General features: G+C 26.4%; 2 protein-coding genes across 7 annotated transcripts; one reads left to right on the top strand and one right to left on the bottom strand.

Annotated features, from left to right (window-relative positions):
• Positions 1–984: 984 nt before the first annotated feature.
• LOC103568991 (N(6)-adenine-specific methyltransferase METTL4) lies at positions 985–3,461 on the bottom strand. Its single transcript, XM_008546050.3, has 4 exons — positions 3,372–3,461; positions 1,648–2,605; positions 1,411–1,582; positions 985–1,297 (listed from the first exon to the last, which is right to left on the bottom strand). Exons 2-4 carry the CDS (start codon positions 2,425–2,427, stop codon positions 1,152–1,154), a joined length of 1,098 nt encoding a protein of 365 aa, XP_008544272.1. The 5' UTR covers positions 2,428–2,605; positions 3,372–3,461; the 3' UTR covers positions 985–1,151.
• Positions 1,320–15,537, top strand: LOC103568990 (dystrophin). 6 transcript variants are annotated; one of them, XM_014439722.2, is made up of 10 exons: positions 1,320–1,446; positions 3,022–3,107; positions 3,750–3,780; positions 4,300–4,451; positions 4,530–4,737; positions 5,293–5,809; positions 8,426–8,782; positions 14,103–14,427; positions 14,509–14,793; positions 15,181–15,535. In XM_014439722.2, exons 4-10 carry the CDS (start codon positions 4,352–4,354, stop codon positions 15,303–15,305), a joined length of 1,917 nt encoding a protein of 638 aa, XP_014295208.2. In that variant the 5' UTR covers positions 1,320–1,446; positions 3,022–3,107; positions 3,750–3,780; positions 4,300–4,351; the 3' UTR covers positions 15,306–15,535. The 6 variants fall into 6 exon arrangements, with proteins under 6 accessions (XP_014295208.2, XP_053597149.1, XP_014295210.2 ...); XM_053741174.1 differs by lacking the exons at positions 1,320–1,446; positions 3,022–3,107 and adding an exon at positions 3,588–3,660; XM_014439724.2 differs by lacking the exons at positions 1,320–1,446; positions 3,022–3,107 and having other exon boundaries at positions 3,689–3,780; positions 14,509–14,730; positions 15,181–15,537.
• Positions 15,538–17,074: the final 1,537 nt, after the last annotated feature.

Raw genomic sequence — 17,074 nt, 5'->3', positions numbered from 1 at the left:
TTTAATAAATTGATGTAAATTAAAACAAAAAAAAAAAATAAATCGCTCATGAACTTTCCTGATTAAAAAAAATGATTCAAAACAATTTGAAACGATTTAAAACAATTTGAATCGACTAATATATAGATATACATAACATGGAGCAAATAATTTTTCTTAATCAGGGTTCTAAGAAAAATCAAAAATCTGAAAATTGTTTTTAAAATTTTTGAAAATTAAGCTATTAAAATTTTTTTCTACGTACTTTTTATTATTTTTAACATCTGACATTAAAAAAAAAAAAAAATGAAAATATTTCATGAATAAAGAGAAATTTCAAAAATTAAAAAAAAAAACCATCGTTAGATTTTAAGAAAACAAAGGCATGAGTTTTTTTTTAATTATCATTACTTTTTGATTTGTTATCCGATGTCAAGATTTTTTTAAAACTCAAAAGATCAAGATATTAGAAGAATTGATGAAAATTTTAAAAATTGAAAAAATATCATCGTCAGATTTTTCAAAAATGAAGAAACGATTTTTTTTTTGCAATGAATTTTCGCGTAGTTTTGAGCTTCAGAAAAAACTAAAATAATAATTACAAGAATGACTGAAAACATTTTTTTTTAACGAAAAAATATGTTCAATTATCAAATTTGATAAATATCTAATAATGGGTTGCTTTGTGAAAGCTTTCAAAAAAAAAAATTTTTTAATTAAAAATTCTTTTATGAGTAAAAAAAATATTTTATTCATTACCATATATTGATAATTTTCCAAAAAATAAATCCCCACTGAGCGAATGTCAGAAAAATGCTTCAATTCGGAGATATCTTTAACTAAACTTTTTTTTTAAAGTGCTTAGAGCTAACTTCAGGGTCATAAATAATTTAAAATTCTTTGATTTCTCAATAAACATGTTAAATTTTAATCAGAAAAAAAAAAAATTTTAAATGCGTATGCAGTATAAGGTAAGAGACCTAGTACCCGATCAGGGAATTAGTATCTGATCACTCATTGTAATTGTGTATCTATATTAACTAAATTCTACTAAATACATCAGTGATTGGGTACTAGTTCCCTGATCGGGTATTAAGTCTCTTACCTTAATAGATAAAAATTTTGAATTGCGAGGATAATTTTTATAAAATATTTAAATTGTTTTTAATTCTTCAAACATTGACTTTATTGATACTATACAATGATAACTGTTGAAATTTCAATACTTCTAATCCCCAACTTGTCCATCCGGGTAATAAATATCTTGCAAAAATTTCCAAACAATTAGGATTTGGAGGTAAATAAAGTTTTAATACATCTGCAGGACAATTAAAAATTACTAAATTATCAATTTCAGTTAATTAATTTACTGTTTGATTATTGAAAAATAATATAAGTCATAAATATTTAAATATTTAAACCATAACTCACCTACAATAGGAGGTTTATGTGAATGTATAGCACTAGGTACGCTCATAATAATTTTTTTATCTGGTATTTTAGTTGATAAATTTTCATTCAAACAACCGAAAATTAAAAATTCAAACGGCTGTTTTACTGATGAATAACTAAAATCACAAATAGTTTCTCCTGATTTTGTCACCTATAAATTTAAAGCAATAGTTTATTATCAAAAATATTATCAAATTTATTTATTTATCTATTTACCTTAACCCAATACCACTTAGCAAGATATTTTATTCCCCATAATGGAAAAATGACATCAATTATATAATTATAATGATTTTGAGAATTTGTACACCATATTGCAATAATACCATCAAAATTTAGTAATTTGTTGACAGGTATTTTATTTATTTCTTCATTGAACATCATTTTATAACTATTAGTTTTATTTCTCCGTATAAATTTATTCCACCAGGGTGGATCCATAAGAATAAAATCAAATTGATTTTTCATTTCCAATTTTTTATCAATATCTTTAATATCATGAGAATAAAAATAACAATTATTTGGAAATACATATTCATTGGAATTTAAAGTTGTAATAATCGCATTATCTGATTGATTGAATCCATAAAAGTTATCAGATATATCATAGTCAGTATCGTAAAATTCGTGAGATGCATCACGAGCTCGTTTATTATAATCAATTTCAATTGAATTATTAAATATTTTTTCTTCCGCAACATCAGCTAACATTTTCTCAATTGTCTCTTTAATAAAATTTATTTCCTCTAACTTTTTCATCGAAACAGAATCAGCATTTTTTTTCTTTTTAAATTTTTTTTTATTTGTCATCAATTTTTCTTGATTTACTTTCAGTATTTGATTACTCCGTAAAAATTTTGAATTAATATAAAATACTTTTTTATCAAATTCTAATGATAATAATTCATTTTTATTATTAACATTGTGATAAATTTTATTTAAATATTCTGAATGCGAAATAATCCATCCATTGTCACTTGCCGAAAGTATGCTCATGTTTTATGAATTTAAAATTTATATTTTATTATGATTATTTAATATGGTTTAATATAAATTAGCAATATGTCAAAAATTTCAGAAATGTTTATTTTACTTAAATTACCTGAAAGTTTAAATAATTTATCATCGTTTTCATTAATAATTGAATAGTCGAGATTCAAATACTCAAATCCATCTGAAACATTTAAAAAGTTAAGCATTAATTTAATAAATATTTAATAATTTCGGTAATAAAATTATTATTAATGGAACTGCATAAAATATCAATATTAATATAATAAATGTTGAGTTGAGTTTTTATGAATTAATTTCAACAATAAAACAGTCAATTGTTAATATATGTACATATTTATATGATACTGAAGTTAGCAGACGTCTAATAATTTTTGAATTTCTTTTTTAGACAATAAACTAATAATAAAAAATATTAACATAAATTGCACCTGTAATTTTTAAAATTTTCTACGTGTGCATATTTTTAGCTTTTGTTTTTTTGTAATTGATATGGTGAAAAAAAAAATCCGAAAATTACTAATTGTCTGCTAACTTCAGGATCATCATATTTATTTGATATTTTAATTTTTTTAACAGTTTACACAAAAATGACAATGAAAATTCCAAGGTTATTAGCTAAAAAGAATGATGTTTCTAAACAAGATGATAAAAGCAGCAGCAAAGTAAATTTTTTTTTTTTTAGTTTTAAGCGAATAAATTGAATACTAACAGAAAAAACAACTTAAATTCGCATACGAATGATAAAAAAACTCTGTGAATATTTTTAATTAATATGTACTTTGTTTATAAAAATACAAAAAATTCATGATGGCTGATTATTTTAGTAAAATTTTTAAGAGACCGAAAAAAAAATTACATAAAATTGTGCTATTTCATATGTGTACACTGACACCTAAATTCATATGTATATATATGTAAATAAATACCTTTCTATACAAGTAAATAAAAATGATCCTAAGGGTCATTCACCAGCCATAGATCCATTGTTGTGTCATTGTTTCGGTTGACTGAATCAGTTGGCGGTTATAGTGAGAGTATTTATTCTAACCTAAAATATTTGAAACTTTATTTTTAGTTTTTATAAATAATTAATTTAAATAAAACATAAAAGTTTCAATGAGTGATTTAAAATAACTGTAGATTTTCATTTGTTTTATTTTACATGCACTTTATTACTAATATAAATATATATTTAATTAATTAAAATATTTATGTGTAAGGAATAACACATAAGTTGTTTACATTACTCTAAACATTATTAAATTAATGATATTTAAGTAAATTAATTTTTTTAATTTTTAAAGATGTCAAACAAATGATCACTGTTAACGATTGGTAAGTATTATTTTATGAATAACTTTTAAATTATAAATTTGATTATTATTAAAAGTTATAAGCAGCGTGATTAATCAACCGGAATAGTTTATTTTATTATTATTAATATTATTATTATTATTATTATTATTATTATTTTTTTTTTTATTATTATTATTTTCATTATTATTATTATAATTATTTCATTATATTAATGTGTTTTAGAAATGTATTTTTAATTTATAGCAATATATATATGTATTATGAAACAAACAATCAGTTTAAAATTTTTAAACCAACATTAAAAATTATTCATTTCTTTATTTTATGATAAAAAAATTAATAATATTTTTATGAACTTGGTATAACAAATTTTTTACATTAATTATTTAAAAAGAAAATTAATTGAATATAAGCTCATTTAAAAATATATAATATTTGAGATCTATTAGAAATAAAATAAGTAATAAATTTATTGTATAATTTTATTAATTATTAATTTGATTTTTGATCTGAATTTAATAATTTTTTTTTTTTTAGTCTTAACCGAGTTATTAGATTATATATTTACTAATAGAAGAAATATATAACAATGGAAGATGTAATGCAAGAAATAAAAGAATGTAATAGAATTCGTTATCCATTTTATCGTACTGCTGCTAAAGTTTTAATATTACACAGGAAACTTTACAGTAAATATTTAATTTCTTTAATAATAAATTTAAAAGTCTATATATTTAAATTTATTTAAATTTATATAATTATTTTAGTGCAGTTTGTACCTCTTCAATTAGTAATTGGAGTATTTGAGCGCCATAAATTATCAATAACTGAAAATTCAGTTATTCTAGATGAAACAGAAGTTGAAGATGTCATTGCAGATATATATTTTGCAGCTCGTAAAGAAGCTAACGTTGAATTTGATATTAATAAAATCACAAAGTTAGCTGTTGCTTGTATATTCTCAACATTCAACAAGTAAGTAATTAAATTTTTTAATTTATTTAAAATCAATCTATTATATTTTATTTTCACAATTTAATTTGCGATTTTGAGTACATTACATACTGTCATTTATTTATCACATTAAAAAAGCAAGGAAAGTAACGAGGTGAAATTTAATAAATGATTTTGAAGTCTTTTTATCTGATAATTTATTACAGCATTCAAGATGATTTAATGTTGCAATCAATAATCTGACGAGCTTTATTTTTTGTTTTATTTTTACAGTTATGAAAAATAATGTTTTGTGTGATGACTGGTGAATTATGAAATTTAGCAATTAAAACGACCGAGTTTTTTTTTATTGCATTTTAATGTATCACAAATTTTGTTATTGTAAAAACGTTATTTTTCATCTTTAAAAGGTTATAAACTGGACCAATGATCTTAAATTTATAAAAGCTATTTTAATGTTTGAACATTTTTTTTCGGGATTGTAGTGTAAAAAAATGATATCGATTGTTGATTATTTGAAATATTTTTTTATTTATTATTCACGTAATTTATCATTTTAATTTATTTTTATTACAGTAAAGGAAAAGCTTCAGTATTTTCTGTAAAAGTATTATTAACTTTAATCAGCTGTGGAAGTCTTCATGAAAAATATGAATACTTTTACCAGTTGTTGGCCGATCACAATGCATGTTTATCTAAAGCTGCATTAAATACATTACTTACAAGCATTTGTAAAGTAACTGAATTACTTGGTGAAAGTGTTGAGTATGGTAGTCATCTAGTACAATCAAATGTTGACAGCTGCTTTGTCGAATCACAGGGTTGTTTAGGTGTCAGTAAAACAGAGTTAAGATTATGGTTGATGCAAGATCCACCTTTGCTTACGTGGATATCAACATTCAATCGCTTAAAATTAGCCGAACATGTAGTTCACAATGTTAAATGTTCATCTTGTAAAATTACACCAATACGTGGTCCAAGATTTACTTGTTTAAGATGTGCCCGTTATCATCAATGTCAAATGTGCTTTTTTTTTGCTAAAACTTCTCATAAACATAAATTAAAGCATCCAGTTAAAGAATATTGTACAAAGGTTATTATTATTATTATATATATATTAGGGTGGGCCAAAAAAATCAATTATTTTTTTTTTTACAAGTGACATAGAAAAATAGAGTGCTAGACACCTCAAAAAAATTCTCACCAAATATGAGCACTTAATTTTAATAAGAAGATCCTGCTCATCGCAGTTTTCTATTTTTTTCTCAGTCCAATAGAAAAAAATTCATACCTCATCATTTATTGATTGTACAGAAAAATGTTCTGAAAAAATTTTGTAGGAAATTTAATGCTCTACAAAAAAGGTATCTTATATTTTTTTCATAAACCTCACCATTTGAATAATATTGAAGGTTTAAGTTTGATTATTTTAAGACTAATTGCATTTTTGTTTATGAATTTTATAACTCGACCACAAATGACTATTTTAAAATACGCTATATCAATTTTTGTAGGAAACTAACTGCTCTATAAAAATGATGTCTTATGTTTTGTCGGTTAAATTAAACGTTCAAAAAATATTCATCATCAAACTTTCATGTGTACTGATTTTAAGAGTTTTTGGTTAGATAATCGAAAAATTTAAATTTAATTTATGAATTTGATACAAATTTCATTTTTTGTCATTAATATAAGTATTATTTGAGTTTTATTTTCAAAATTTTTGAAGATTTTTTTTCATTAAATCTAAACATTTTATTTTTAATCATTAGAAATCACGATAATGTTGTTTCTTTTCGATAACGTCTTCAAAACGTCTTTAAAAAGTTTTCCACTATAGCTGGATATTGTTCAAGGGAAAATTTCTTCTCTAGAGAATTTTTGATTTGTATTGTATTTCTTATTGCAAGTTAGTAAAAAGCGTCGAAAAAATTACCCTACTTGACACAAAAAATTGTTTGAAAATTAATAACTTACTTAAAAATTGAAATAAAAAAATTTCTTATAACTAATTGGATATTTTATTTCTCTAAAACTGAAATATGTAATATATTTATAATGAAAATTTTGCTTTTTTTATTATTAAGTAATTAACTAAGCGATAAGTGATGTACAATTTATTTTTTTAAATGTAGAAAAAGATACTTACACATAAAAAAAAAACTTGAAAAATATTTTGAAGTTTCTCAGTTGATAAAAACTCAAATTCGTGTAAATTTTCTTAAAACTTATAAATTAAATTGAAATTTTTCGATTATCTAATCAAAAACTCTTAAAGTCAGTACACATAAAAGTTTGATGATGAATATCTTTTGAACGCTTAATATAACCGCCAAAACATGAGACACCAATTTTATAGAGCAATTAATTTCCTACAAAAATTGCTGTTGCGCATTTTATAATAGTCATTTATTGTCGAGTTATAATATTAATAAACAAAAATGAAATTTGTCTTAAAATAATCAAACTTAAACCTTCAATATTATTCAAATGATGAAGTTTACGAAAAAAATATAAGATACCTTTATCGCAGAGCATTAAATTTTCTACAAAATTCTTTCAGAACATTTTTCCGTACAATCAATTAATGATAAGGTATGAATTTTTTTCTATTGGACTGAAAAAAAATAGAAAACTGCGATGAGCAGGATCTTCCTATTAAAATTAAGAGCTCATATTTGTTGAGAGTTTTTTTAAGGTGTTTAGCAACCCATTTTCCCGTGTCACTTGTAAAAAAAAATAATTGATTTTTTGACTCACCCTAATACACAAATTAGGGTGTTTTGAAAAACAACATTAATTTTTTTTTTTTTTGGCACCACCAGAAATCGATGGTATATGACAAAATAAAAATTCTGTCAGAAGATCAGCTCTTAAATTCAAGTTTTAGAAGTCGCTCATCGCTATTTTTGATTTCCCATTTAAATAACATGGAAAAAAAAATTTTTAGTTTGGAATTTTTAATCTCGGCAATAGCTCGTTGTACAGATAAGCCCAGGATATGTTTTAGTAGGAAATTTAACGCTCTACAAAAAATGTCTCTTATCATTTTTCATTAGATTCATCTGTTCAAAAGTTATTGGAATTCGAAGTCGAGTTATAGTAAATTTCGAGATCTTCTTACTTTTCCGGCGAAACTATCAGGCTTATCATAAAATGTCATTGGGCCTTTTTTGTAGATAATTTTATTTCCTTCAAATTATCTTTGATTAAGTTTTTTCGGATTTCACATAATTTTCTAGTTATTTCCATTTTAATGTCAAGCTCTTAAAATCAATTAAAACACTATCTTTTTAAGAGCTTGACATTAAAATGGAAATAACTAGAAAATTATGCAGAATCCGAAAAAACTTTATCAGAGATAATTTGTAGGAAATAAAATTGTCTACAAAAAAGACCCAATGACATTTTATCAATTTAAAAAAATATCCTGGGTTTATCTGTACCATGAGCTATTGCCGAGGTAAAAAATTCCAAACTAAAAATTTTGTTTTTCCATGTTATTTAAATGGGAAATCAAAAATCGCGATGAGCGACTTCTAAAATTTGAATATACTATCGATTTCTGGTGGTGCCCAAAAAAAAAAAAAAATTAATGTTGTTTTTCGAAACACCCTAATATATATATATATATATATATATATATATATATATATATATATATATATATATATATATATATATAACTAATGTTAACTTTGTTTTCTAGATTTTGAGTAAACAAAATACAAAACCAATAGTTGATCTTATTAGAAATAAATTACGATTATGTCCAATTCAAGTATCTGCGCAGTTAGAATCATCGGCATTAAATGCATTACCATTTAATAAAGATGAATCGTTATTTTCTGACAGTACTATTGATTCATCTTTATCAAATTCAATAGTGAGTGATAAGGTTAATAATGATCCTCAAAAAGAATTATCGAGTATTATTAATCATTTGGAACAAGAGAACAGAAAATTACAAGTTGAGTTGAAAGAAATATGCGGAAGTCGTGATGAACGATTACAGCAGCATCGAGAAGCCATTGAAGCTCAATTACAACGATTGAAAACACTAAAGGTAAGATTTATAAACATTTATTCATTTCCTACAAAAATTTTGGCATTCGTATAATTTTCGTCTCTAGTTTAAGTTTCATAAATGTTCCATCGGCATCTTTGGGGCTTGATTGATTCAACGCGGTATCGATAAGAAGATGAAACTGAGTAGTTCAATTATCCAAAAACCAAAATGTTCAGAGATTATATGTATTATATTTGTGGAAGCATTAAATTTAAATTTATTTATAAAAAAAAATTGGTAAATCTAAAAGTGCACGACTCTTAATGTTCATTTGATCGTGGAAAATATATAAAAATAAAAGTTTTGTAAATTAAAAATAAAAAAAAAAAAAACAGTAGCGAAAAAGAGGCAAACTGAATTTTTTGATCGTAAAGTACACTCTAATGCTTCGTATTCGAAGTCGTGCAAAAAAATGTACGAGAAAAGTTTCAAGGACAATTTTTTTTTTATTCCTTTCTATTACACTAGAAATTCAAATTTCGCTCCAAAAAATAGTCAGCTGTGTGTCTTTGCGCAGGCGCGACTTGTGTGACGAAAGTATATGTAAAAAACATATATAGATATACAAAAAATTAATTATGTTTTTTTATTAATTACAATTAAACGAGGCCGATTTTGATGGCCATTTGTGACACATTTCTTCTTCAGCCCTAAAATAATTTTTAAAAAAAAACTGTGATCCAAATAATGGCTTTTTTCTCTAGTTTTTGTGTTTACGGCCGTGCTTAAAAAATCCGATAGATTCTCATAGCCAAGGTATAAGGCCCTATATTTAACTATAGCACTTCTCATAGAACTTATTCATTCTTATAAAATGTCTATGGGAATTTATAAGAAACTATTGGATTCTATAAGATTTTCTAAACAGGGGGGTTACGGACACATTTTCTACTGCTTGACGGGAAAATTTTATTTTACATTTTGATGTTTTTTTTAGGTATTTAATGCATCAAATTGGTCTTCATAAGTAATAAAATTAATCCTTATTAAATTCTCTATCCGATGATGTGTAACTTAGTTGAGCTTCGTGGACTTGCAAGAGTAAAACAGGATAAACAGTCGCGAAAAAGAGACAAACTGAATTTTTCGATCGTAAAACACTCTGCTTCGCATTAAGAGTAATGCAAAAAAATTAATAATAAACTCACGTTCTTTTTTGAAAAATTATTTTAAGATCAAATTTAATAGGTCAAAACAAGGGATCAATTAATTTTTTTAAAAGATGAGTTTGATGTATTCAACACTCGTCTAATTACATTGATCCTTGCGATTTTAATTATAACGTATACGCTATAGTATGTAGGAGAAATTATATATCGATATACTGTTTTAAATTATCGTATAAATGTATGTGTCAATATAGGATGATTATAATCAGTATACTGTTTTTATCTGGTATGAGTAGTGAAATGACGGTCATTTTTAACTTTGGTCAAATCACGAGCAATTGACGAGCAAATGCTTAGCTTTACATCACTAGGTATGAGTATTAACTGTAAAGGCTTAGTAAATCCTTTGATCTAGTTAATAATAATACACTAATTGAGATACTTGAGAGAATTGAAGTGAGCGATAAAGTTTTGCAATGGTTCAGATCATTTCTAACAGGTAGATTACAGGAGAATATGACATTAAGTCAGGGGTACTTAGTCTTGCACTTGGGATTTAAATCGTTCGTTATCGATACAAATGATATTAGTACAATTCTACAATCTGAGCATAAGCCGTTGGCAGATGATACGAAGATATATAGAGTAGTTAAGAATATAATCGATGCCAGAATGTTATAACAGGATCTAAATGCATTCTGAAGCTGATGTAAAAGAAAATAACTATCGTTACATGTACAAAAGTCTAGTGTTATCGACGTTATCGTAGTCTTCCACAGGGTCTAATATGAGGTTAGGGATGAATTTTTAACGGAAGACAATGACAATAAATTCATGATAAGTATTACTTGAGAGGCGATTACTGGAATATGGGAGTATAATCTGGTCATTATATTATGCTGAACATGTTGAAAGACTAGAGGATGTCAAGTTAAAATTTTTAAAACATGATTTATTTCTGGAGAAAGAAAGTTGTCAGTAAAGTGAGGCTGAAGTTAGCTTAAATCTCGTTCTGATAGTTTAAATAAAGACGTATATTTACAGATATATTTTTTTTTTTATAAAAATTCAATGAATAATATTATTGACTCCATGGAAATTTACATTTAGGTGAGTCCATGCATCAAGCAGACGCCTAAGAGAAAAACGTTTGCTTATAATTCCGTCACCCAGTAAAACATATGAGATAAATATTTCGTGAAACGGAATATATAAACTAGTCAATAAATATATATACTACGCCCATAAATTTCTTTGGAAGTTCACACCAGAATATGTTGAATTTACGAGTTGAATACTGCTAAGTGTTAATATAAGAGTATTACAGAGCATTATTTACTAAATTATTATTATTATTATATCTACGAATAATGTGAATTGCTAAATACATCAAATAAATAAATTTTGTATAATACCTGCATGAATATACACATTTTAACGAAATCAAATATATTGTAATGAACAAAACACGTGTTCTAACAACTCCGCGTAGTTAGTTTGTTAGCGAAGTAGTTATTCAATATACACATATATATATATATATATATATATATATATATATATATATATATATAAAACTATTTTCAAGATTATGTCCAAGTGTATGAATGTGCGTGTGTATGTATGTACGTATGTCTGGAAATCCTCTGTAACCTTTAAACGAACGAATCGATTTGGCTTTTTGAGGTGATGTTTGAAGCGGCTCATTAATTCCAACACTTTGTGAGACATTGAGCATAATCGGTACAGTATATTTGGAGAAATTCTAAAAATAAAATTTTTTCAAAAATGTTTTTTTCGAGATAACTTGTAATATACTCGATGGATTGATTCCAAAATTTAATCCGCTCTAAAACTTCATAAGCCGTGTTGACTGCCACCTCATCCATCAAAATCGGTCCATTAGTTCAAGAGAAACCGTTGTCGAAAGAATTGCGAAAAAGTGTTTTTATCTAATAAAATCTAAATTGTTGAACTAATTGATGACGGTGTTTTATTGAACGTTATTGATTGAAAAATTGCGTCAAATGTCACCTTGAACGTCAAAATCGGTTCATTATTTCAAAATATGTTGGTGATTAAAAATAAAAAAAAAACAACGATTTACTTCATTATTTTTTTCTTGTTATTGTTTATTACTTAAATTTTCGCAATGGAAGGTGTGACATTACTATTTTCGAGCTTAAAGAGCTCAAAAATGTATTAACAATAGTATTTTCGAGCTCAAGAGCTCGAAAATAGCGGGGTTTTAGGGTGGCCCGCTAGGTCAGACTGTTTTCAGATTTTTTTTTTTAATCACTTATTTGAGTCAGGGTAGTAAAAATAGTAAAAATAATTTTTGAAATTAGTTACGAAGCTTCATAATTAATGAAGTTAAATTAACTTATTAAAAAAAAGCCACAACACAATTATTTATTAGCTGCCGCCCATAAGCATTGGGTATATTGAGTATAATACGAAATAGGAGTTATAATAATATCGAATTAGTAGTGACAAGTATAAAAATTATTACAATTAAAAAAAATCGGTCGGTCGGTTGACCCTGCGGGCCAGCCCCAAAACTTCCCGCTGTTTTCGACCTCAAAGAGCTCGAAAACATTAGTGTAGATATATTTTCGAGCTCTTCGAGCTCGAAAATGCTATCACATGCAATTGTTTTTTTATGATCTTTTCAAGCTCTAACAAGTTACCTGTTATGTTGAAGTTTGAAAATTTAAGAATCGAAAATCATCAATGAAGCGGTTTTTAAAATTTAGTTCCTGATTTTGTTCAGTAAAATAAGTGTATTGAGGCAGAAATCAATGTCGGGGATCAAAATCAAGATTTAAATAAATTTTGACTCATGTAAGAAACAATAAAATATGAAATATCCGATAAAAATATTAAAAACTACGTTTTATCGATTTTTTTGTTGATAATATGATTTAAACTAAAAACCAAGTTCGATGACATTATATGATCGAAACAAACCATAAAAAAGATGAGTTGGTATGATATCAGGCACATTTTAGTACGTTATATTCTGATTTATCCGGAAAAAATAACATAAAATGTTATTTTTTTAACTTTTCAACGCCGATATCTTTTGAACTAATCAATCGATTTTGATAGTTGACGTGGCAATCGGCGCGTTTTATTGAATTCTAGAGCTGATTAAAATTTGAAATCGATCGCGTCAGTCGTTTCGAAAATATTTAGAAAAAACCGTTTTTCACCATTTCTTTCTCCCGCGATAACTCTCGAACGAATTATCCGATTTCGATGTTTGAGGTGGCAATCGACGCGTTTTATTGAGTACTAGAGCTAATTAGATTTTGAAGTCGATCGTATAAGTCGTTTTTGAGAAATCAATAAAAAACTAAAAAAAAAATTTTTTTTTTTTTTGTAATTCGCCAATATTTTCGAGTCTATTCGATCAAATAATCTGAAATTTTCAGGAAAGTTGAAGGCCAACAAGCTCTTTCGATTGCTACCTCAACCATCCAAATCGATTCATTAGTTCAAAAGTTACAAAGAGTTTACACACACGCACACACACACACACACACACACACACACACACACACACACACACACACACACACACACACACACACACACACACACACACACACACACACGCACGCACACACACACACACACACACACACACACACACACACACACACACACACACACACACACACACACACACACGCACGCACACACACACACACACACACACACACACACACACACACACACACACACACACACACACACGCACACACACACACACACACACACACACACACACACACACACACACACACACACACACACACACACACACACTCGGACATCATTCTGAAAATAGTCAGAATAGCTTCCTAGGACCTCAAAACGTCGACATCTGATGAAAACTCGATTTTCGAAAATCGGGGTGAAAACAATAACTTCCCGAAATTTTCGAAAATCGTCGATTTTCTTAGCGGGAAGTTAAAAAAATAATAATAAATCGACGACTATTTTATTTAATATTGATTTATAAAATAATATAATTATCGATTTATATTATTTTTTGTAATAATCTATAAGATAGTATAATTCCAAATAATTACCATTTTTCTATTTTATGTAGAAAATATTTAAAATAATCATAATCATATTTAATAACTATTGTTTTATGCAACTGCTGTAATTAGTGTAATAGAATAAATTTTTTTTAGAAATACATGTTCCATGGTCAACGATCTTCATTACCACAAACTATGTGCTGTGTACAAAGTACACCGCTATTACCATCATTACCAGTAGCATCCAGATTTTCAACATTGCCTGAATTCCAATTAAGTCCAATCATCCGTACGAGTAACAATGTTGATTGTAATAATACAACAATCAGTAATGGTAATGTTAATCCATATGAAATAAATAGTAATCTATCTGATAATTCACGACACGATGGATTGCATGAAGAAACTAGAGAAGTATCGAGTTCATATGAAAATTCTAAATTATCTTCGAAAATTCAACTTAGTACTTGGATCGGAGGTATTTAAATATTTAATGTGAAAAAAAAAAAATTATCAGAATGAAAGTAATTATTATTATTTTTTTAAATAAATTAATAAGGTAATCGAACGAGCATTTATCAAGATCATGGTAATTTTTCTCAATGGCTGAGTTCAAGTAATGCAAATTTACCGTCGTCGAAATATTCATCTAAGTCATTAAACGTAACTGATAAAATGTCTCATGATGATTCACTACTGGATAGTGCACGAGACAATACACCGTCTAGTCTTCAACGGCCTGATAAACATTCACGACATAGTAGCTTACAAAATATTCAAGGTGATTTAAATGACATACTCAATCGATTACAGAATATGGTTGCTAATGATTGTCTATTAGAAGGTAATTTTAATTCAACTCAACAAATTATTTACAATCACATTTAAATTCATTGACCTACGTCAGTATATTGAAAATTTTGTTATCTGCCGACGTTTAATTATTTTTTTTATAAATATATTAGTATAAATTCTTATAAAATTCATGACTAAATTTTAAAAATTACAGAAACAATTAAAATAACAATTTTGTACACTTTTTTATATCCAGGGAAACTTATTAAAAACAAATTAATGAACTTAAAGTTATTAAGTAATTTTTAAAATAATAATAACTAACGGTAAATCTGATAAATTATCGAATCATTCGTTATCTGAAAATTACATTTAAATAAGTACTGACATTAACTTATATTGTATCTAATTAAAATGTATTTTTAATATTTATTAGCAGAATCCTTCAATTCAAATGACAGTTGTGAATTAAAACGCGCGGCGACACAAATGGAGGATCTTTTGACGGATCTCATACAAGGTATTGAATCACGAAAAGGAAAACTTGCAACAATTGTTTAATAATAATAATAATAATTAATAATAATAATTAATAATAATAATAATAATAATAATAATAATAATAATAATAATAATAATAATAATAATAATAATAATAATAATAATAATAATAATAATAGTAATAGTAATAGTAATAGTAATAGTAATAGTAATAGTAATAGTAATAGTAATAGTAATAGTAATAGTAGTAATAGTAGTAGTATTAGTAGTAGTAGTAGTAATAATAATAATAATAATAATAAATTTGAAATATATATATATATATATATATATATATATATATATATATATATATATATATATATTGTATCATGCATTTTATTTTATATACACATTTATAAATTATAAATCATATTTAAGTTGAAAGAATTATATATTCATGAACTATTATACTGTATTTATTTATTTAACGCTATCTGCATTGTATAGTTTTCACATATTGCTTACTCTGAGTTCACACTGCTTTCTTAAATTGTAAATTATAAACATGTATTATTGCTCACATATATTTGTATAAATACTTCATTACTTCAGACTTAAATTTTTTATATGAACTATGAAAAAGATTAACATCTAGAGTTGGTTTCCATAACAGCCTATTCTTTCTTAGGATTTTGTTCGGTACATTAAAACACACCTATGATAATATTTCAGGTGATCACCTCGAGTCAATCTCACCATTGATAATTTTATGAAAGAAACAGAAATCCGGACATTTGCGTCTCAATTGTAGGTGGTTAATGGTACTCTTTGTGGTGGTTTATGGAGTGTGATATTGTCTTTTAATTTCATCCAAACTTGTTACAATTTCTTTGCATTCCAGCGAATGTGATAGAATCCTAACGAACTAATTTTGTATTGACTCTAACCTATCAACTTGCAGTGCATAGTATGGTGACTAAATCATTGTGCCATATTCCAATAATGGTCTCACCGAAGAAGTGTATAATTTGACGAGCGTATCCTGATGCTGAACGTTACTTCTCATTCTGGTGATGTACTTCAGGTTTTTTTTTGGCCTTCATCACTACACTATTGATATGGCTATTGAAGTTTAGCCTATTATCTACTATGATTCCCAGATCTCTCATCTCTCTAAGTTCTTGCAGTGGTACTCTATCTATATGATACCTTGGGTAGTTTTGGTAGTCCTTCTTGTGAAACTTATCCAGATGTTTTTGCAGTGCTTCTACACCCTTATTATCCTTGACTATTCTATACATATTCCTATCATCTGCAATCAGCTCGTGCTCCGATTCTATAATTTCATCCATTTCATCGATGTCCACTATAAATAGTATAGGTTCAAAGGAATTTACAAGGTCGAAAGCCTTACTGAAGTCTGTACAGCATGCATTTCATATTCTTTATCCATTGCTTCCAATATTGCGTTTGTATAATTAAATAGATTAGTGACAGTAGATCTGCCGTTTATAAACCCGTGTCGTCTACTACTGATAACATTTTTTAAAACAAATGATATTTTCGATAACAATAATTTTTCCAATAACTTCAGTAGTGCTGATTGAATGCATATAGGCCTGTAGTTTTTCACTGATAATTTATCACCAGACTTATGGATATGTTTTATATTGTACATGATTTTTTCCGAATACTCGGGAATTTACACATCTTCAATGAGTAGTTAAAGATAGAGGATACCGGTTCGCACAGTCCAACTGCACAATTTCTCAGAATTAGATTGGGTACTCTATATGGACCAGCTTCTTTATTTACATGTAAATCCAATAACCCTTTTAGAACCATAT

This window comes from Microplitis demolitor, chromosome 8 (assembly GCF_026212275.2).
Source record: "Microplitis demolitor isolate Queensland-Clemson2020A chromosome 8, iyMicDemo2.1a, whole genome shotgun sequence".
In the NCBI taxonomy this organism is placed as follows: Eukaryota; Metazoa; Arthropoda; class Insecta; order Hymenoptera; family Braconidae; genus Microplitis; species Microplitis demolitor.
Note: the sequence above shows the minus strand (reverse complement) of the source record. Positions and strands in the feature narration are given on the sequence as shown.